General features: G+C 32.2%; 2 protein-coding genes across 3 annotated transcripts in view; one reads left to right on the forward strand and one right to left on the reverse strand.

The window, feature by feature from the left end:
• The first annotated feature begins 6,585 nt into the window (after positions 1 to 6,585).
• LOC140451614 (uncharacterized) lies at positions 6,586 to 7,167 on the forward strand. Its single transcript, XM_072545460.1, has one exon. It carries the CDS (start codon positions 6,586 to 6,588, stop codon positions 7,165 to 7,167), a length of 582 nt encoding a protein of 193 aa, XP_072401561.1.
• An 11,968-nt stretch (positions 7,168 to 19,135) lies between these two features.
• The window catches only part of LOC140452452 (uncharacterized), a 75,238-nt gene continuing 69,986 nt past the window's right edge, over positions 19,136 to 24,387 (reverse strand). Inside the window, exon 5 of one of the 2 annotated variants that reach the window (XM_072546719.1) lies at positions 19,136 to 19,276. In XM_072546719.1, coding sequence (XP_072402820.1) covers positions 19,210 to 19,276 — 67 coding nt within the window. In that variant the 3' untranslated portion in view covers positions 19,136 to 19,209. The remainder of the gene's footprint in view (positions 19,277 to 24,387) is intronic. The other variant, XM_072546720.1, reaches the window with a different exon arrangement.

The raw sequence follows: 24,387 nt of genomic DNA on the forward strand, positions 1-24,387 counted from the left end.
ATTGTTTAAAAAAAAATTAATTAATAACTCAAAACATAATAGGCTAATAGATTATGTCTCTAGTCATAAAATGAAACTACACACACACACACACGCACACGCACACGCACACGCACACGCACACGCACAAGCACACGCACACGCACACGCACACGCACACGCACACGCACACGCACACACACACCCACGCACGCACGCACGCACGCACGCACGCACGCACGCACGCATCCACACACACACACACACAATATTGCTTTTTATTCTATTGTGCGTACAAATATAATATACAATATTAATCTAACCTGCGTTACTGCTTTGATAAAATAAGTCGATTTTTTCATCACTTATCTTATTAAATTTTGCAATGTTTATTGAACTTTACTTTTTTTATTTTCTTTACTACATTGGTTTAAAAGTTAAAATTTGGTTCATTCATTCGACTTCACGGTCAGCTTTGAACCTTTTTGTTGCAGGTTGTTTGTCTTCACTTATTTAATCAGTCTCTAAATATTAAATATACATCTTCAGAATCACTCTTGTCGTCAAACGTAACTGTACCGAGGTTGTAGCATATTTTCTCCTCTACATCTAATAGTTTTGCAACCTGTGGTGCATTTGCATGTAATTTGCTTTAATGTCTCTTCGGGAATTAAATAATATAGAGTACTTATGAATTGGTTCAAAACCAGTGACACTTTGTCTTCAACCATAGGCACAAGCTTCTAACTTATTACCTAACCACATTATTTGTAATTGATAGTAAACCCGAAGAACATGCTGTTTGACTGCACCATCAGTTTAAAAGATGATTTACCGATATTTCTGTTGAATTGTAAGTTTCTTAAATCATTTAAAGAAAGTGTATCGTTGTGTTTTTTTTTTATAATTATTTATTATAATTAATTATTCATTCAATAGTTTTAAATATTGCTTACAATTTTCAATCAAAAAGTAATTAAAAACGTTTAGTTAGAGTTAAGTAGAACTTTTTTGGTTAAAATACACAAAATATTTTACTCAAAGAAGTATAAGTATATTGCTTTCTAAAGCCACTATACCGAGACTGACGAAATTTTGGAGCGTGGTGCTGAAACAGTTTCCCCTCCACTTTCCTATGTCGATCTTTCGAAAGTACCTTCGTTTCGAAAGGCTGTAAGTTTCGAAAAATTGGATGAATTTTATATATATACGTTTTAGTATAAAGTTTAGATTTTCATTCAAAATTTGTGCAAATTTTACTTCCTAATGTTTATAAATAATAGAGATATGATTTTTTTAAAAATAGTCTTCGTTTCTATTGGTCATAGAAGGTTTTTTTTAAATGTGAGTTTTTTTTTACCAGCTATCCAATGGTTGTACGTACAACTCTGTAGCTTGAAAAATATAGAAGTTATTACAATTGTTTATAAGTAAAAAACATACCCCTTTTTCAAACTTTTATTTTGTAAATAATTTCGATGAAAACTCAATATGCATCTAACTTTTGAAATAGTCTAAGTCTTAAAGAATCCTATGAAATATGCTGAATGTGTCTAGCATCATGCATAGGGCAAGCTCAATAGTTTAAATAATTTGCCTCAGGGATAAACAAATTAAATAACTTATACAATATTTGACTGATCGGGGGGTAATTTCGCACAAATCTAAAAGATGGTAATTCCTTGATGTTTAAATGTAATAATACCATTTTATTTTGTTAATAAAAAAATTAATAAAATTTATAAATTAGTGCAAAAAAACGGCTTTTTTGCAAATATCTCCGTAAATTATTTATCAATTTTAATTGAAAAAAACGGGAAAATAAAGATATTCTTGATATAAAAAAATGGTATAAATATTGTTTATTTAAAATATAAGGGAAAAAACTTATAGACAAAAAATCAAATTGTGACTATAAATTATTGTTTAAAAACACGCAAGGTAAAAATACGAGTACCTTTTCATCTATTCGTCATCTTGTAGCCCCCACCTATGTCTTAAAAGAATCAGATATCTGCGAAAAATTTTGCCGTGAAATCGATGATTTTTGCGTAACCAGACTGGGCTATTAAGTATAAGGTATTAATAAGTTTTTAGGTTATATTCCAGTTTACTAATTTAACAATACCAAGTATTTAAGCATGCATTAAGAAATCAAGACCGTAGCTACGTTTATTTTATAAGTAGTGTATTAAAACGCTGGTTTTTCATAAGTTTAAGTAGATATTTGTGGCTCTCAATTTGATTATGTAATCTATGTTAGTACAAAAAAATTTTTTCTATGAACTCAAAATATATAAACCACAAGAAGTAATTTACAATGATTCAAATCTGATTGGTCTTAAAGTAGTTAGTAGTAGTAAAAATGTACCTAATTGTTCACAATAATTTAAACACATTCAATATTAGTAATCTGGTTACCAATATTGAAAGAAGAAATCAATAAAAATAAAATACCGCATAAATATAAAGTTGGAATCTGACGTTAATATTGAGAGTAAACTAAATTGAACTCTCTTAATGCTATTACTGTTTTGATGTTTCTCTTAATTATTTCACTCAACGCACTACAAAAAGTGGTATTATAGAATTCTGTTTTTGCACCTGATTCTAAAACTTCAGTAGGAGCACAGCACTGGACGACAGTTATTTTTTAGTGTAGGGTAAATGCGTATAAGAGTACGCACTTAATATTAAAAGTGCGACAGTTTTTTATTTTTACGAAAATGGACGATTTATCAATCCTCACATTGTTAATCAACCATTTAAAAAGATGTTTTAGAATAGTTTTAAACCATGTTTGTATTTAAACAAGAAATATTTAATTCTGTTTGCGAAGCTGTTAATGCGTACTCTTATACACAAATTTGCATAAGAGTACGCATCTATATGTTTAAGAGTACCCACATTACTGAAGTGTACAAAAATATTAAGACATTCCAAAAATCAAACTTTTTTTCTAAAATAAACGCAACACAAATACATAAAAAAAGAAATATGAAAAGTATGTTTTAGAACTCATGTTTATTTCATCTTTAAATCCATTGCTACTCCTCACAGTTAAAACACATGAGGTCTTCTGTTACGTAAGTCGTACTACAAGATTCGTGCCACCAATTCTTGCATTGAAAGCACATGATCCGGTCTTCAACAGAATTTGAATATAATTCATTACATCCGGGGCACGTTACATCAGGATTATTTTCTGTATTCCGTTTTTGAACTTTGTGCAATGATTTACTACAACTAGGCACTAATTTTCTTTATATTCGTTCCGTCTTCTTTTTTTGTTCTACTTCTTTGGTTTTTTCCAAATTCTCAAGTTCTTTTGTATATGGGCTACTGGAAAGTATTTCGGACTTTTGAAATTTTGTTTTGCGTCGATTAGGCTTTTCTTTAATTTTGGTTAATGGTAAAATCTCTGCCGCTAACACTGACATATTTAAGCTATTAGTGCTAGCTTGTGATGGTATTAATACACCATCTTCGCATTCGATATCAAGATTAGCCACATCGAGAGGCGGTGTAACGTGAAAAGAGATTAGATCATCTTCATTCTCAGGCTGCTTTGAATGAGGTATTAATTCAGATGGTATTGGAAGCTGAAGTCCATTATTTTCTTCTTCTACATGGACTCCATTTGAAGTATTATCTACTACCACGCTTACTGGATTGTCCAAAGGTACGTCGGTAACATGGCAGGGGGCAAAATCGATGTCATAAAACTGATCAGGGTTTTAGATTTTAGATTTTAGACTTTAAAAGAATTTTCGGCCTTCTGAATATTTGCTACAGAACCATAAGCAGTACTAAATAATCCAGCAACTTGAATTGTGTAATTACTTTACCTGGATTACTTACCATCCACTTATCACATTTCCTACTGTAGGTTTTTTTTAAAGGGCCAAAAAAACGAATATCCAGTGGCTGTAGTTTATGGCTTGAATGAGGCGGTAGAGATAAAAGATCAATGTGATCCTCTCGGCAATATTTTATAGCTTGCAGGTCACGATGAGAGCTGTGATTGTCGAGAATTAAAAGAACTTTGTTTTCAGCACTGGGTTTGGCAAACTTATTAAAATGGATTAACCACTTACAAAAAAGATCCGTGTTGATATATCCAGATTCAGAAATTAATTTCAGAGTTTCACATGGTGCATTTAAAAACAGCTCTTCCTTCATTCTTTTTCTGGGGAATATGAGTGCTGGAGGAATATAGTTACCTATGGAGTTCATGCAACATACAGCCGTTACAAGTTGTCCACGATCTGTACTAGCTACCTTCCCTACAAGTTTCTTTCCCTTGCTTGGTAATGTCTTGGGTAACTTATTAGGCACGGTTAATAAACCCGATTCATCCATGTTATATATTGACTCACCAGCCATTTGTAGATTTCTATTAAAACGGTGAGAAAGATTATTAGATTCAGAAAATTTATACGCTGCTATTTGCAAATTTTTTTTTGTAATTCCATAAAACATCTGATCTAATTCTCGTATCTGTTGTGCTAATTCGGCTTCTAGGTCGCTTGGAATATCGCTTTGAAATCGTCCCAATGATTTTGGTACATTTCCACACTTTAATATTTTTCTTAATGTGGCCTCACTTATTCCCATGTCATTCGCTACACTTCTTTTACTACATCCTGCTTCTAATTTTTGTTGTATTTTTCGTAAGTTTTCTTCAGAAAAAATTAACTTTCTATCGGTTTTTCGCTTGTATCGACTCATTATGAATTTAAAATCTGAAAATAAAAGAAAACTTAAAATAAATAAAAAATTGTTTAAGAATACCCAACTGTGTATAAGAGTTCGCATTGCCTAATCTTATACATCGGTAACTGCGTACTCTTATACATACATATGTATATGCATTTTGTGATTTTAAAGCGTTTATTACGAAAACAAATAGATTTACGGCCCATTTTTTTTAAAAGCAATCACTATTTCATATAAATGCAGTCTAAAATTATTTTATACAAAACTGATGGTTTGCTTACCTCTCAATTGACTAAATTGTGAACACACAAAATTATAAATCTGAACAGCAACTATTTGCAGCGACCATATTGACAAAACTAGGACGATAATGCAGATTTCTATTTATGACCGTGCAATACTGTAATAATGTATTTAGAATGCCTTCAAGTAAAAATTACTTTAATAGATGGCCATATAATATATTAAAAATAATAGGTACGTAAATACTCTTATACACATGCGTGCTCTTATACACACTTACCCTAATATAATTTTTCACTTTTCCTTTGAAACGAGCTATTATTATTCTGTCATTTACAGGACTCTATTCGATCACTCTTCTCTTCAAATTTTTTTAAAGAATCAAGCCCATACCATTTCGGCACTTTGTCTCATCCTTAGTCTGATCAGAGTACAAGAATACTCCCTTTTTTGTTGGCACCTTATCAAACCCAGAACATCTCATCTCAATAAGTTCCAGAAAATACAACTTAGATTCCTCCATCTATACCTATCTCTATCTACCTGCACTTCTCTTGCTGTACGATTTTTTTATTTCCTTTAAACTTAATTTAATTCAAAGGTTGTTTCTCACATTTTTTTGCTAACTTAGACTTCAACCCTTAGATATACCTTCATAAATTTTATCAGTGTTTGTTTTTATTTTTCTGATTTATCTCTGCTCATTTTCAGTCCCGTTACGACAACATTTTTCTTCCTTCTTTGTCTATCCTACAACGTTAACATGGTTTGACTGGTTCATATGGTCAATGGACAAAGGGGTAACTTTGTCCTTATGCAAAAGGGTGCAATTGGGTGAATTTTATGCAGTTTTTTACATATAAATCTACAAAAAGTTAATCAAAATTAAATTTCTTATCGAAATGTCACCTATTAAAGATAAAAATAATTTTTTTTTGACAAAAATATATTTAAGAAACCAATAAAAAAAATAGAAACATCTTTTTTTCAGTTCAAAACTTTTTCCCACGGGAGTATAGGTATAGGTAAAAGGTTTTTGATAAAAGTCTTTACAGTTTGCACTATCTGAAATAGGATTTTTCCAAGTGCCCCACTCACACCATTTTTGAACCACTTATGTTATTTTTTCGCTTTTCTTAGCAGTTTAAGGTACCTATAAGCAATGGTATATTAAATAGAAAGAAAATTTTTATTTCAAATCCTTTATAAAAGGTATATAATAAAATACCCAAACGGGCTATATCACAAATACTTTACAGAACTTTTTCGGAATGTAAATTCCATCATCAGTGTAACGAAGTATACATGCTATGAGCCACTAAAATATATGGGTGAAAATCATTTAAATGTTATTCATTTGTAGATATGTTACATTATATATTATTATAAATTAGGATGTTTAAGTTACCGTTGGAATTAGTAACAACATTGTTATCAACAGGTCTTCGAGGACCTGTTGATAACAACTGATAAAAAAAATCAACATCTGATAAAAAGCAGTTGTTATCAACAGGTCCTCGAAGACACTTTGTCTCAGGACCATGTAACCTATGTACCTACCACAACTTAGAAAATCAGTTGGTAGACTATCTACTTTTAATGGAAAAAAAGTTTTACGGGTTAACAAGAAATTATGTTAAAAGTATGGCTTATCAGCTGGCTACTATTAATAAAATACCCAATCCATTTTCAAAAGAAAAGGAAAGTGCCGGAAAAAATTGGTTGAATTTATTCCTGAAACGACACAAGGATAGAATTTCTGTCAGAAAGCTAACTGGAACGTCCATCCATAGAGCCAAAGGCTTTAATAAGGAAAACGTGACACATTTCTTTGATATTTTGGAGGCAGCATTTGAAAATCATAATTATTCAGCTGGTAGAGTATTCAACGTGGATGAGACTGGATTAAGTATTGTTCAATCTAAAGTCCAATACGTTCTTGCGCTTAGAGGTTCGAAGCAGGTGGGAGCATTAACTTCTGCAGAAACAGGTTCTTTAGTCACAGCAGTCTTGTGTATGAGTGCCGGAGGAATTTTTGTTCCACCATATCTGATTTTCCCAGAAAAAAAAAACAATGTCTTATTGAAAAAGGGTGCTCCTCCTGGTTCAAAAATTGTGTGTCATCCAAGTGGGTGGATTCAAACCCACATTTTTACAGAGTGGTTCCTATATTTTATTGAAAAAGTGAAACCATCACAAAACGATCCAGTGCTCGTCCAACACTAGCAACACTGGATCGTTTTGTGATGGTGTCCACCATTCACATTGTCGAAATTTATTAATGATAAATTTGGCAAGGGAGAATTTTGTTGACATAGTTTGCTTGCCCCCTCATTCTACCCACCACATGCAGCCCTTAGATAAAACGTTAATGGGACCCTTAAAAACCCATTATAGTGAGAGGTGGAGATTATTTTTAAGGTCAAATCAAAGACCAATAATTACACATTATGACATTGCTAAACTATTTAGAAAGGCGTATCTTAAGGTGCAAACTGGTAAAATTGCCGTTAATGGCTTCAGAAGACCAGAATATTTCCTATAAATCGCCATGTCTTTAACGAAAGCGATTTCCGTACTGCAGAACAAGAAAATACTGAAAAAGAACAATATGCAGTAGTTGAAAATATTGCCGACAATAGTGTAGATGAAAATGAATTTGTTGGACCCGAAAAGATTACACAGGTGCCAACCTTTCAAAAACAGACAGAACCTCGAAGGGGTAGGGCACCTGGAAAAGCAGCGATTATTACCTCGTCTCGTCTCCATTAATCGTCAAAGGCGATTTAGAATCTTCAATAAATTCTCTTCAAAACAAGCCAAAACAGTAAAGCAGAAAGTACTAATGGAATCATTAGATAACCAACAAACATACTGTAACTACCACCATCTACGTAAGACGAAGAAGAAGACAATATTTCAAGATTCCTCTTCAGAATCCGAATCAGTAAGTTTCAAAGACGATTCTTCCGATGATGTTGACATGATAGATATTGCAGCAGACAATCCTAAAGAAGATGCTACTTGTTTCTATTGCAATGAAAAATGTTTGGAAGGCAGAAAAGGAGAGAAGTGGATACAGTGCGTTGTCTGCAAAGAATAGTGCCATATAGATTGTTCCGGGTGTGAAACTGATATCTCTATTTGTGAGATTTGCAAAGACAATTCACATGTATTGTCAAGGGATAGAAAGTATCTAAATCCTAATAAGTTAAAATATAAAAATAAAGAATTTCGAAAAAAAGGTAGTGTTTTATTTTAAATCTTATTTTTTTATTTAAATGCATATTACTGTGTTTCATATAAGAATCACAGCATAGTCCACATTAAGTACATATTCCATATTAGGTGCAAAATTTACCTTTTCAAATGTCACTTTTTGACTATCCCGGTATGCAGATTTTCATATTTTTAATATTAAAATCTGATATATAAAACATTAATGTGTATTTATGAATAAAGAGTCACACATTATTTTAAGAAACAAAAAAATTACAAACCAAATACAAAACGGTATTCCATAATATATGGCGCACTTCCTCTATACATATACTTATACTATTACTTATACCTTCATAATATGTTTTAATTAATAAACTTAAGTATAAGTATAATTTTGTTGTTAAGTTGATTTAAATGTTCAAATTAGTATTACTGTACATTAGGGACATCCCACCAACAAATTAATAATCCATATACTTTGAATAGTACATCCTACACATTTTACATTGCTTTTGAAACCAATTTAAAGAATTTAAAGTTCTTCTTTACACAGTATTACGCCCATGCCTAACTGATTTCATTTGTGAGGATGTCCCCTTTCAGCGCAGTATTCAACTGCGTCGGCACTTTTACTTTGGCGGCCAATCGCCTAGTCCTGTGCACCTTACCTCCAGGGCGGAGCAAAGCTAATAATATAATCAGAAAACGACATTAAGTAGTTCCATTGGTTATAAATACTATTTACATCCAATGAAATGGAGAAGTTCTTAATACCACATCAACTATAAAAATTTGTTAGCATCAGTTTTGAAGACATTTTATTCACTTTTAGCTTTAATTTTGCAAGTATAATTTCAGAATTTTTTACAGGAGTGGAACATATTTCTGAGTGAGTAATGAAATAAAAACCATATATGGCATTGGAGCACAAATTAGTCAAACTTTTCACGTCTGAATAGGAATCAATAGAACGATATAACAGTTATCCGTATTAAACATTTTCAATACTTTTAATAAACATAATAGAATTTACTTTAGAGATTGGTAGTGAATGTTCGGTATCATTTCTAGACACAAGATTAATAAGAACTGAACAAAAAAAAATAATGACAGATTGGTATCAAAAGTCAACACAATCTGGAAGATATTTAAACTAGGCATATTAGTGACAAAAAGTTCATAAACAGAAACTTAAACTTGCTATTAAACATCGTTGAAAATAATAGATACTCAAAACATATCCTCAAAAAACTGATATTTAACTTATTTTTGACGGTCCCACTGATATCGGAGCAGTACAGTCAATTCAATATAAAAAACTGCCATTGATAAAGCATTTAACCCCTTATGTGACTAGATTATTTAATCAATTTACTAATATAAAAATTGTTAAATATAATATATTGGAAAACGAAAAACTGTTTTCAAAAGTAAAAGACAAGGCTCCAACTCTTTATAAAAGTAATGTTATCTACAAGTTGCCTTGTTCGGATTGTCAGAACTGTTATGCCGGTTATACTTTACAATGGCTCAAACAGAGAATAACACAACACAAAAGTGACTGCACAAAAAAGAAAATACGTGTGCGGCAGTTGACCACTTGTTGACATTTTAACTAACCAAATGTCACGATCTTAAAGCAAGAAAATAGTTGGTTTGGAGTTGAATAGTTGAAAAATAGTGGTTTTTGGAAATGTACCACATCAATAAATAAATAGTCAATAAATTACAAGGCACATATGGGCAGTTAAGCAGTATTCTGAATAATTTAAATTAATTTTACTGTATAAATAATAAAACATTTTAACCATCTTATATATTTTAACTTGTACAAAGCTGACTATTTCTATTGTTTGTTTAATATGTACTTGTGTTTTTTTGTTTACTTTTTGTGTTTTTTAATCAATAATTATAATTATACACTCAAGTGATATTGTCTGTCAGTACTGTTTTGAACATATAGCCCAGTCTGGTTAAAAAAAATCGAAAAAAAAGGTCGAAAAATTTTTCGCAGATATCTGAAGCTTTTAAAACATAGGTGGGGGTTACAAGATGACGAATAGATTAAAAAGTACTCGCATTTTTACCTTGCGCTTTTTTGTTTAACAATAATTTATGGTTACAATTTGATTTATTGTCTATAAGTTTTTTTCCCTTATATTTTACATAAGCAATATTTTATATCATTTTTTTATATCAAGAATATCTTTATTTTGCCGTTTTTTAATTAAAATTGATAAATAATTTACAGAGATATTTGCAAAAAAGCAGTTTTTTGCACTAATTTATAAATTTTATAATTTTTTTTATTAATAAAATAAAATATTATTACATTTGAACATCGAGGAATTACCGTCTTTTAAATTTGTGCGAAATTTCCCCCCGATCAGTCAAATAGTTTAAAAGTTATTTAATTTATTTATTCCTGAGGCTAAATATTTAAATTATTGGACTTGCATTAGTAATTATGCAAGACACATTTAGCAAATTCCGTAGGATTCTTTAAGACTTAAACTATCTCAGAAGTTAAATGTATATTGCGAGAATCGATCGAGCAATCGAAGTGTAAACACGCTATCAGTTATAGCAATTAGTGATAATTGAATTTTTAATTTTACCAAGTTTAAAATAATTATTCATAATTCATAATTTTTATCTACTTATAGTTAATTTTCCTAATCAAATAAGTATGTAGTAATAAGTAGTAGTGAGTGCAGTCTCTTTGCATCTTTAAAACTAAAGTAAGATGCACAATTATTATTTTATTTTGAAGTAAATAAACAATCTACTTAAAGTAAGAAATAAAAACAAAGACAGGTTTCTTATTAATTAGTTTTCGTGCCTCTTATCAGTCTGATTTGCTTCAAGGCAGGTCCGGCCTGAGGGGGTACAAATAGTTATTTGGAAATAATGGAACTTCAAAATAATGCTGCAATTATTACTGTCAACAATACTAACAATCAACAACAAAGTTACTCAAGAGCTCTTACCCAACCGAAATTCCCTTTAAAAAATCAAGCTATAGTTTTCAACTCCCTTAATGGAATAAAACTAGAAGAATATCTTATATCCATCGGAACGAAAATTAGTCCGAAAAATATACTTTTCTCGTCTAGGATATCTAACAATAGAATATGTGTTTATCTATCCAGTGTGGCAAAGGTCGATGAATTCATGAACACTGACAATGGAATAATTACAGTAAATTCAGAACAAATTCAAACTCGCAGATTCATTACTCCAAGCCAACGCTTATTATTATCTAATGTGTGTCCATCTATTCCACATGATTGTATAGAACAAGAACTCCGAGAACAAGGCTATAACTTAGTATCTCCTTTAAATTTTCTCAGAATTGGGACAACCAACCCTGAGTATAAACACATTCTTAGTTTTCGTCGTTACATCTATATATCACCTCCCAACAATACGGTCCCAGACTCGATTTTATTATCTCATGATAACATATCATATCGTATTTTTTTGTCTCATGAAAGCCAGCTGTGTTCAAAGTGTAATCAAACAGGTCATTTCTCAAACAATTGCTTAACTGCAGTAAGTCAAGAGCCTACAAACAATACCAACATCCCTACCTCACCAAATGAAATCCCTATCATGACAACTGTACAAGTAAATGAAAAATCTTCACCTTCCCAACCTCTAACCCATAACATAGCACCAAATACACAAAATAATAATAACGATATAGATAAACAACCAACCACAGACATATCTACGCCTTCCCCAAAAATAAAGGAATCAGAAAATGTACAACAAACAGGTTCCAAACGCAGTATTACAGACGTAATAACACCTCCTCCGTCCTCACAAACTGAAGTTACATTTTTAGTACCAACTACGCAGAGAAAGAAGAAATCCAAAACTGATACTGAAGAAGAATCATGCTTGCCCAAAACACATGAACCAAAATCTAATGAAATACTGCCGTTACTGGAACCAACTAGGAAAATATTCGAAGAAGAATCGCTTAAACTCAGTTTTGATGAAATCGTCGATTTCTTTGTAAATGTTAAAGGAAACAAAGATCCGCTAAGCTTAGTTAAAACATATACCGAGAATGTTCATGATTTTTTGAACCTATTAGCTAAAATTCATCCTTATTACAAAGACCGAAGTATGAAAAACAGAAGCACGAGAATAAGACGTAAGATTATGAAGCAACTAAAAATGGACCCGATAGCAATGAAGATATATCTAGAAGAAGAATCCGACACCTCTGTCGATTCAGCGTAAAGTACATAGTAAATAGAAGCAATGGCGTCCATAATACAATGGAACGTAAACGGTTTCTTCAGCCGTTACGAAATGCTAAAGCATATTATCTCTGAAATCAACCCAATGATACTTTGTTTACAAGAAACCAACTTTAAGGATTCTAGCCATGCATTCAAGTTTCAAAAATACTCAAACTTTTTCAAACACAGACAAAACGCTGATATAGCCAGTGGAGGGGTTGCTATTTACGTCGATAAACAATATGAAGCCCAGCAATTACAAATCAACACACATAGCTTTGAAGCAGTAGCGATTACAGTAAACATGGAACAAACAATCAATATTTGCAACATATATTTACCTCCTGATCAAATTATAGTCCAAGAAGATTTTGATAATCTACTGCAACAAATCCCCAGCCCCCGCATTATTTTAGGCGATTTTAATTCACACAATCCTATGTGGGGTTCAACAAAAACTAACGCTAGAGGCAAGATTGTGGAATTTTGTATGACCTCACAAAATCTTAATTTGTTAAACGATGGTAGACCCACCAGATTTAGCATTCAAACGGGTAGTCAGTCGGCCATCGACATATCTTTATGTGATCCAATGTTATCCCCAACACTAGAATGGGACGTTATCCCGTACCTATACGGAAGTGACCACTATCCCATTAAAATTACGTTCCCACAACAAAAAAATAACAATATTACCACAACCCCATCGAAATGGAATACAAAAAATGCAGACTGGGAGAACTTTACAAAATACATACAAAATGAAATAAACAACATAAAAGATATTACTCTTAATGACATAGATAAAGACCTAGATACCTTCATATCAATAATTAAAAAAGCAGCAGAAAATCATATTGGAAAAACAAAAACACTAAAATATCATAAACCTTTACCATGGTGGACCACAGAATGCAAAGAAGCCGTAAAAACGTATAAAAGAGCCTTCAATAGGTATAATCATCACAAAACTAGTGAAAATATGGTAGAATACAAAAAACGTCGAGCAGAAGCTAGATATATTCTCAAAAAATGCAGGAAAACATCATGGCAAAAATTCGTTGCAAGTATAAATAGTTCTACCCCAGCAAGTAAAGTGTGGCAAAATATAAGGAAAATATCTGGAAAAAAATGTTCAAATAAAATACCTTTCCTGGCAAAAGATAACAAAATTAGAAGCGACCGAAAAGAAATTGCGGAGCTATTCGCCGGTGAATTTGAGTCAAATTCAAGTAACGATAACTATTCACCGGAATTTAAGCTCAAGAAACAAAGCATAGAAAAAACGAAGTTGGAATACTACTCTCAAGATGATAATATACTAAATGTGCCAATTACAATGCAAGAACTAAGGGATGCCCTAATGTCAACTAAAAACTCCGCTCCAGGTCCAGACGGCATACCATTAATTTTTTTGTTAAACCTACCAGAAAGTGGAATGTCTTGGCTGCTAAAATTATACAATTTTATATGGACAAATCAGGTCTTTCCATCTGTATGGTCGGACAGCATTATAATTCCTCTGCTCAAGCCCAACAAAGACAGAACAAAGGTAGACTCGTACCGTCCTATATCACTCACTAATGTATCCTGCAAAGTTCTAGAAAAAATTATAAACAAAAGACTATTGTGGTACTTAGAACAAGAAAAACATTTAATTCCACAGCAAAGTGGCTTCCGTCAAAATAGATCATGCGTAGATAATCTATTAGATTTAGAATCAGAGATACACGAGGGTTTTGCAACTAATCAAGAAACCATCGCAGTGTTTTTCGATATTACCAAGGCGTACGATACAGTTTGGAGGTTTAACATTATATCAAAATTACACAAATGGGGAATCAGGGGTAATATGCTAAGATTCATAGAAAACTTTCTTCAGTCAAGAGCTTTTTCTGTGCGCGCCGATAATTCCACTTCAACAAAAAGAATTCAGGAAAACGGAACACCTCAGGGATCAGTTATGAGCCCAACTCTCTTTCTTGTCGCTATCAACGATATACTGGATCATTGCTCCCCGCTAGTTAAGGAAAGACTATATGCCGATGATCTGGTTCTATTTGCAAAGGGCAAGAATATAAAAATGCTTCAAAAACACTTACAAGAATCCATTTACAAACTAGAGATATGGTCTACATCAGTAGGTGTACAATTCTCCACACTAAAAACAAGATGCATGATTTTCTCAAGAAGGCACCGGATGCAAAGAACTACACTAAAGCTGTGTGGCAAGCCGCTGGCATTCTCAGACAAAATTAATTTTCTCGGAATGGTATTCGACCAAAAACTAACATGGAAACATCATATTTCAGAAATAAAAAAGTCTTGCCAAAGTGGATTAAACGTAATGAAAACATTATCAAATAAAAAATGGGGAACCGACGAAACCACATTATTAAATATTTATAAGTCACTTGTTAGATCAAAAATAGATTATGGGGCTATTGTATATGACTCGGCTAAAAAACACGTTACCAATCAACTTGAAATCATTCAAAACACAGCACTTCGGATCGCCACAGGTGCATTTAGAACCACACCCGTTAAGAATCTCCAATGTCTTACAGGAGAACCACCTCTTACCCTACGAAGGAAGTATCTAAGCCTTTCGTATGCATCTTCAGTTGCCAGTAACAAATTCCACCCAGTGTTTCGAAATACATTTACGGACCGGTATCTAGAAGCTTATAAAAAAAGTAAGTTCGATCCACCTTTCTATGAAAGAGTCCGAAGAAATTTAAAAGATCTGCAACTGCAAATTCCTGACCTCTATCCTTCAAATCTAAAAACTCCCCCTCCCTGGTTAATCATGATTCCCGAGATCAATACGACACTACTCCAATATTATAAATCAGAGACATCACCAAATGTAATCAGACAGTCATTTTTAAAAGAACTCGAGAATTGCGGGGAAAGTTTTTGCATTTATACAGATGCCTCCAAATCTGCAAACGACGTAGGAGCAGCATTTGTCACTCCACATGCATCCTTCCAATTTAAATTAAGGTCGGCCACCTCTATATACTCAGCAGAGTTATATGCAATATTACAAGCCCTCATTCATATCAAAAGTACAAAACAGTCTTCCTCCGTCATTATCTCAGATTCTCTAAACTCGTTAACAACAATTGATCAACTATTCACTAAGAACCCTATAGCCTTACTTATCAAGAAAGAACTTGCTGCCTTACAAGAAACTGGTTCCGAAGTCAAATTTATATGGGTTCCATCTCACATGGGAATACAAGGTAATGAAAAAGCAGACCTCCAAGCAAGGGAAGCTTACAAAAACGATCATGCTACAATAGTGTCAAAGACTATTTCCAGTGATATAAAACAGTTCGTCAAAGAAAAAGTGATCAGTGCGTGGCAAAATGAGTGGAATTTATCGGAATCTAAACTAAAAGAAATTAAATCGACAGTGAGTCCGTGGCGCCTTCTTCTTCTTAAGGTGCCATGCATTTCTGCGTAGGCGTCCACCGTACATCGTCTTGTCAGGTGAGATGTTAAATAGTCAGGATTAAATAATTCTGTTTTTAGCAGCATTGCGAAGCATTTCATAGCTGTGGATTCCTGTCCATTGTCGAATATTGCGCAACCATGACATTTTTTTACGTCCGAGACCTCTCCTACCCTCTATTTTCCCTTCGAGTATCAGTTGCTGAAAAGTGTATCGTTCTCCTCGTATAATGTGCCCCAAGTATGCAGTCTTCTTACTTTTTACATAATTAAAAAGTTCCCTATCCTGTAAGCCCGCTCTTCTGAGTACTTCCTCATTTCTGACCCTGTCCGTCCATGATATTCTGAGCATTCGACGCAGGCACCACATTTCGAACACTTCAAGTTTGTTAATGGAACTGGCCTTTAACGTCCATGCTTCCATTCCGTACAGGAGAACAGGCCACACGTAACACTTAAGCATCTTGTATCGGAGGTTGAAGTCCAATTTGCGATCAGTCAGAAACTTACGAAGCCTCAAAAAAGCATTTCTGGCTTGTTCAACTCTGCTCTTTATTTCATTCTCGGGGTCCCAACCCTCATTCAGCAAACATCCCAAGTATTTGAATTGCCTGACTTGTTCGATTTCTTCTCCAGAGACATATATCTTTGCGTTGGGGTAATCATTTCTACTTATAATCATTGATTTTGTCTTCTTGATATTTATTTTCAAACCCCGAGCTTCACTTGCAAGAGTTAGATCATTCAAAAGGCACTGAAGATCTTCGATGTTATCTGCCACTATGGCTGTATCATCGGCATACCTGATGTTATTAATAAATATGCCGTTAACTTTAATACCCTTATTAGAGTCTTCCACTGCTTCTGCGAAGGCTTTTTCTACGTATAAATTGAACAGCATTGGAGACAGTATACAACCTTGCCTTACTCCTTTTTTAATGGAGAAATCTTCTGTTTCGTTGGAATTTTGAAGACGTACTGTTGCTGTCTGATTCCAATACAGTGAACTAGGTGGCGCCTAGTGAACTTAAAAAGAGCTGATCAAGTCAAAATCTCTCGACTTCGATTAGGTCATACCAACATTACACATAAGTACCTAATGAATAAGGAAGACATTCCAGTGTGTGAATACTGTCAAATCAACATTACTGTTAAACACCTCCTAACAGAATGTGGAAAATATACAGTCAACAGACAAAATAACAATATTTCCAACAATTTAAAAACAGTATTAGGTGAACATTTAAACATCAAAGACTTAATTAATTTTCTTAAAGATACATCTTTATATAATTTAATCTAATGTAAAAACTAATGTCGCTAATGACCCAAGTGGTTGAAGCGACTATTTTCTTTGTAAATAAAAAAAAAAAAAAAAAAAAAAAAATGTATATTGCGTTTTCATTGAAATTATTTACAAAATAAACGTTTGCAAAGGGTATGTTTTTTACTTATAAACAATTGTAATAACTTCTATATTTTTCAAGCCACAGACTTGTACGTACAACCATTGGATAGCTGGTAAAAAAACTCAAATTTTGAATAAAACCTTCTATGACCAATAGGAAGGAAGTTGGGGACTATTTTGACGAAATTTTGGAGCGTGGCTTTTACGCATACTAAGATATATTACCGGTTTTCTATTATATAGATGACCTTTTTCTTATTCACATGAATACATATAAAATGTAGGGACACGAGGACGGTATACTCTGTGATCTTTGGGGCAGTGGCGCACCGAGGGGGGGGGGGGTTTGGGGGTTAAACCCCCCCCCCCCAGGATCCTATTCCGACACTGTTACTTACACATTTTAAGGGCTCAAAATGGAGGTAACACCATAAAAAAATTTTTGGTGACCAACCAAAACCCCCCCAGAGGCAAATTCTAGGTGCGCTACTGCTTTGGGGATATTTAGATCTAAAAACATAAATAAATGTGTTTACCGTCCTCGTACTGTACATATACCTATACACATATATAAACGTATAGATCGTCAAAGTAGTTAAAAATTATAATTAATATAAGGAATATAATAATATAATATGTAAAAAATTAACTGAAATTTAATTTATAATTTAATTATCTATATTATTATTTATTATCTATATTATTATTTATTTATAATTTAATTATTTATAGTAATTACTTAGAAATAGGTCTGCAGTGCTAAAAAAAATCATCAAAACCCAATTAAGGATTCAAAAGAAATCTGGAGAGTAGAAAATCACGTAATGCTTTGAACATACTTTCCTTTTTTTAATAATAAAGATATCACGACGATTTTTTTACGAAAATGTGGAGAAAGAATGAGGCAATCTCGAAATATTAATAACATGTGGCGTTTGTTTCTAATACATTATAAAGGATGTTGCAAAATTAGATGAAAAAACAACTTTATTTTTACACCCCGTATATAGGTAAAACGTTGACATTTCTCAAAAAACATTATTATAGTAATTAATTAGAAATATCCTACCTATAATGTGAAAAATAAATCATCGAAATCCAATTAAGAGTTCAAAAGAAATATAGTTTCAAAATCATGGTCCATCTTAGGTGGTGCGTTAATTTTGGAGAGTAGTATAAAGTATTATTACATCATTGATATAAAATGAAAAAAAAATATATATTGATTTTCCGAGATTTTCCGAGATTTCCGGGGGGTGAAAATAATATCATCATTATTAATACTGCGACAGACAATTCCAGCCAAATTAAAAAAAACTTTTGAATTTCAAAACGGTGAATTTCAAATGGACTCAATTTTTCCGAGGTTTCCCGGCCAGTGAAAACTATGTAGTTATTTATATTTCGACGAGCTACCCCAGATTAAAAAACAAGAGTCTGGAAACTCGATATGTTAATAGAGGAAACAATAAAACCAATTGTTATTTCGATGGCAAATGAAGAAACTGATAATAATGTCTCCTTGTCGAAAGAAGACAAATTATGTATTTAGGTATGTAATTATATATCTATATTACTAATTATAAAATTATATGACGCTGGTACACGAAATATTTATTATTAAATTGTAAGGAAATGTCCTAAACCAATATTTAGTATTTTTATAAAAATTAATGTGGGTATATAATATTGACATTTTAGTTTTTTTTTATTTTAAAGTAATTTTATGTTCTCCGTCACTGAGGCGTTCAGTTATTGCTTAATAATGGGTTTGCTTATTTGCATTTAATTATGTATTGTCCCTGAGTTTTGTAGGGGTGGTCATAATAAAGTCGAGTGAAAATTCAGTTAAAAATTTAATATAATAAAAGTAAAGAAAAGTAAAAGTAAATATAATAAACATTAAACCATCTCCATCAAACTTCATCCTTCCTTCTCTTCTGGTTGGTCACACTTTTCATGACATGTTTTTTTTTCTTCATGGCAAGATCTAAAACAAAGAAATAATTAATGTATCAGAATTGTAATTGTATCTTATTACAAGTAAATATTTTTTTAAGCCATATTAACTTTTGAGAAATGGGGTAATAATCACAATTTTCAAAAAACGTCTGAAAAGAGCCATTTTAATATTTACATGCCCTTTTCTCTCTGTGCTTTCCGCAGAACATCTGCCACTAGGGCTAAAAAACTTTGGTATACCTTGTAGCATTTGAAAATTCTTTGAAATATATATTGAAATGTATTGAAATCCTCTCGAATTTGCTAAAGCAATCGAAGAATATTTTAATGTATTTCATTTCCCAATCGAACGAGTTAAAACCCAAATAGTTATTTCGTTCTTTTTGCGTCGCCGAAGTTAATGTAAACCATTTTATAGTTTTGTTTATATTACACAAGATGCGTATTTTGTTGGTATTTCTCTTTGATCGAAACCGCTAAATATTCTGCGTTTCAAATAAATATTCCACTTTACATGTTTTGTTTATACCAAGATTAGTTTATACCAGGATTTAGTTTTGTTGGAGTCGGAATTTATTTTCAAATTCGTAATCTTTTCGTCTTCCTTTTTTTGTCATGGAAATGTAGTATAAAGTGACAGTAGTAGGTAAATGTGTAGTATTGAGCAGTTTTACAACAATTTTTGAAGATGACCTCATGTTTGGTTGTGCTGTGCCTGTTTCAGTCTTTAAAGGAGACCAGTGTTCGAGGTTTGTGTTCCAACCGGTGTTAGCTTCCACCCTTATCTTCTTGTCTCTGGTCGTCATCCCAGATCTGCCTCCAGAGGTTTTAATGTATCCAGTTCCCGACCCCAGACATTGTGCTGAGTGAGATTTAGTGAGGTTCAGGTAACTTTTTCTGTGTTTAGATTTTAAACAGATAGACATTTAAAAAAATTGCTTAAAAAGATAATTCTTTACTTGTAATAATTTTTATTTGCCACAGTTAATAGCCCAACAACATTTGTAAGTTTTGTTGCAATTCTCACTTGTAAACGAATAGGACACATGTAAGTTTTTCTTTGTTATTTTTATATTTACTTTTGTGACTATCAATATATTTTTTATGTATTATCTATATTTTTGTAACTGTTTGTGGCGAGACACAATAAATGTTTAATTTATCTCTCTGGACCATTTTTTTATTTTGGAAAAATCTCCTAACCCCTGTTTGTGTTCTTTATTTTAGGAAAGAACAGCCTTTTTTCCTTTATCCAGCAATATTAGGATTCTTCGAAGCGGCGTCCTTATTTTAAATAGCTAGAGATCTTTGTTGTTGTTTTTTGTTAACCCTTTGGTCTAGAAGATTCATGTCAGTATTTCATTTTTTTTGTAGTTGCCCCAATCCGACACATTGACATTCAACTTATCCACGACTAAGCTCTCCAAACAAACCCTGAGTGCCGTTCGCACAGTTCCGTTTATTTTGCTTGCCCTATCTCCATCCCAGTAGTTTCTGTCCTCAGTTTTCGAACCCCGTATAATAATACCCTATGTGGTAGGCAAAATATTTCGTTACAACTAAATTCGAGTAACTCGACAGACTGGCAGAACATAAGGCCAATGACACACGCGGCGGTTTTCTAGTCCAGTGACACACCTAACGATTTAACTGAAACTATTTTTCACATAGTTTTACCAGTTCGCTTAATCAAGAAAGAAGTTTTTAGTTATTTCAGAAAGAAAAAGAAAGATTTCCCTTTCAAAATTGCAAAAATTACTGTGATTTATTGAAATGAGTGATGAAGAAGAATTATGAATGTTGACTTTGCTGTTTTATTAATGCTTAATTTTTGTCGACTACCGCTGGAAAAGGAGAAGGAACACTTGGGAGGATGTGAATACACTCAAGTATTCAATAAAGAAAAGATACAGGGCACTTAAATAATTTGTTCATTGAGTTGAGGAGCAATTTTTTTAATTTTACTGCTGTCGTCACCCCTTTAAGTGTCATGGCACACAGACACACGCACACACAGGCACGCACACTAACACACGCACACACAAACACTTGCGCGCACACACGCACCCACAGACAATCCCACACGCACACACACCCACACACGCACACACACACGCACGCACACACACACGCACGCACACACATACACATTTTTTTTAATACGATTAGGTCACTAATTTTTAATAAGACTGTATGACCTCTATTTTTATATATATTTACCTCAAGGTATTCATGTTATTGACATGGTTTTAATCTATTTATTTCATTATTAATAATCTATTTTATTATTATCATATATATATATATATATATATATATATATATATATATATATATATATATATATGTATATATATATATATATATATATATATATATATATATATATGTATATATATATATATATATATATATATATATATATATTGTTATGATGTATTGTTTGTGAATGATGAGCAATGAGTATTTTTAATAATATAATATATAGGGTTTTTATCGCGGTTCTCAAAGAATTAGTTTGTAAGTACTTTTTTAAATTATCTGTATTATATCTATTATGAAACACACATATATGTCTAACCTAGCCAATGTAAATTTAAAATAAACTATCTTTAAATTGAAATTCTTATGAAACTAATTAAATTCTATAGACAATGTAAAATTTAAACAAACTATCTTCAAAATTGAAATTGTTATGACACTAACTAAATTATATTAACAAAATTTTGTACCTTTCTGTCACTGAATGCCTAAATGAACTGTTTTCCACTATATAGATTCTAATCACCACTCAATGTCTTCGTGCTTCGGTTATCCTTGTTTTTGTGAAATTACTTTTTCCAATTATCAGCTTCCACCAATTTAAAATATATTTCTTCTTAAGCATTTATAAACCACCAAGCAAACCAGCAAACAGCATTTATATTTATTCTTCTTTTAAATATACCAATATCCAATCACCAAATATATTATATAATTTTAATATTCAATTAATACTTCTTCCATTATACAATCACCATTTATACATAACATAATTTTTAATCTTCAATAATATTTTCTTTATGCTGTTTCTTAATCTTCATTTAACTCACTATATTGAACAATTGGACCTTCTGACTTACTGATTGACTGACTCTAACTAACTTTCATACTAAAACTGGCCATCATAGTAACTGTAACTCATAACTGATGCCTTGAATCCAAATCACCGGGTATTTATATCTTTTTCCATGTTCCAGAATCATCTGGCAAGAAATCATGTTCGATTTTGTTCCATCTCCTTTTATATGGATGTTCTCGAAAAAAATATATGTTCGATCCACAGACATAACCATTATTCGAGAATGTTCCACCGTAAACAAAGGTCAAATTCTGTATTCTGGAGAACTCTTTAATTTTCTATTGATAATTTTGTTGACATTTAGGATTTTCAGATCAGAATATACACTTAAATCAGTAACTAACACTCTAATTTAATAACTACACATTTTAAACAACATATCATTATAACCCCACTTTATATTCGTAATTATTACTTAAACGTCACTTCAGAGTATGTATATCTGGTTGCCTAGTCACATGGCTCACTTAAATATATCTACAACATCATAATTACTAAAACAAAACTTTTTTTTACACTTATTACATGCTAATTTCTTAAAAAATGCCCTCACATAAATAATTTTTATTAAATTCTCTAGTATATAACTTCTTAAAATAACCAAATACTTTTTATATCTAATATTATCTAGTATATAATTTATAAATTATTTTCTTTAAACACCAATCATCTCAATATATATATATATATATATATATATATATATATATATATATATATATATATATATATATATATATGTTTGATTTGAGGTTTCCGCGGGAGCTATATGTGCTGTCACTATTTTTCCGGGTTTGACTCCGCGTTGTAAAATGCTGGTTTTCTTGAAAACCATTGTTTTGGCGACGTTTCGGCAAGGTCTCACTTGCCATTCTCAAGCCTGGTGGATCTACTTCTCGTCGTTACCAGTACTAATCGAGTAATGACGAGAAGTAGATCCACCAGGCTTGAGAATGGCAAGTGAGACCTTGCCGAAACGTCGCCAAAACAATGGTTTTCAAGAAAACCAGCATTTTACAACGCGGAGTCAAACCCGGAAAATATATATATATATATATATATATATATATATATATATATATATATATATATATATATATATATATATTGACAAGAGAAACGTGTAACAAATATTTAAAGAAACCTACCTCAAAACTTACGAGGATCAGATTAGATCTAAAGGAATACGACTTTGAAATAGAATATATAACAGGGAAAAATAATTACGCAGACAGTCTTTCGAGAATAACATTGCATCAACTAAAGGACATACATAAATAACACGCACATACTAGCTATAACATGAGGAAAGTAAACCTACATTACAGCCGGAAGTCCACAAGCAACTAGTAAGAAGAGTACTAAATAATTTAGAGGCGCATAGACTAGCAATTTTGTCTTTTGAGGGAGACCGAATCTCACCATCACTGAGCATTCGGATCAAAAACAAAATCAAGTGCAGCAAGAGCATGGCCACAGTACTCACTCACTTTAATTTAAGTCAAATGTTGGCACAGCTTAATTGGCTGGCGGTAGAGAATGCAGTACGTAAAGATATACGTAAATGATATTATTTTTAAATTGTGCACAATTGATGAATTTATAACAGAAGGAAACAAATTATTGAAAAATATAGAAATATACATATGCGAAGTACCAGAAACAATAGAGGACGACAAAGAAAAACGTAGGATAATGGAGGAATATCAGAACCACCCGATGTTTGGGGTCATGTAGGAAATAATAGGCTATTATAATAAAGAAACTGAAGGCAAGATTCAAATTGAGACACATGGAAAATACGTAAGAAAATGCATTAAACAATGTCATAAATGTCAAATTAACAAACCGAAAAGACTACATGTCGAGGAATTCGTGATATCGGACACTTCTTCAAAACCATGGGACATAGTGTATATAGACACAATAGGTCCATTCCCTAGAAGTAATGAAGGCAATAGATACTGTATCACAATGCTGTGTGAGCTGATGAAATACGCAGTAGGTATACCATTATG

This window comes from Diabrotica undecimpunctata, chromosome 10 (assembly GCF_040954645.1).
Source record: "Diabrotica undecimpunctata isolate CICGRU chromosome 10, icDiaUnde3, whole genome shotgun sequence".
Taxonomy (NCBI): domain Eukaryota; kingdom Metazoa; phylum Arthropoda; class Insecta; order Coleoptera; family Chrysomelidae; genus Diabrotica; species Diabrotica undecimpunctata.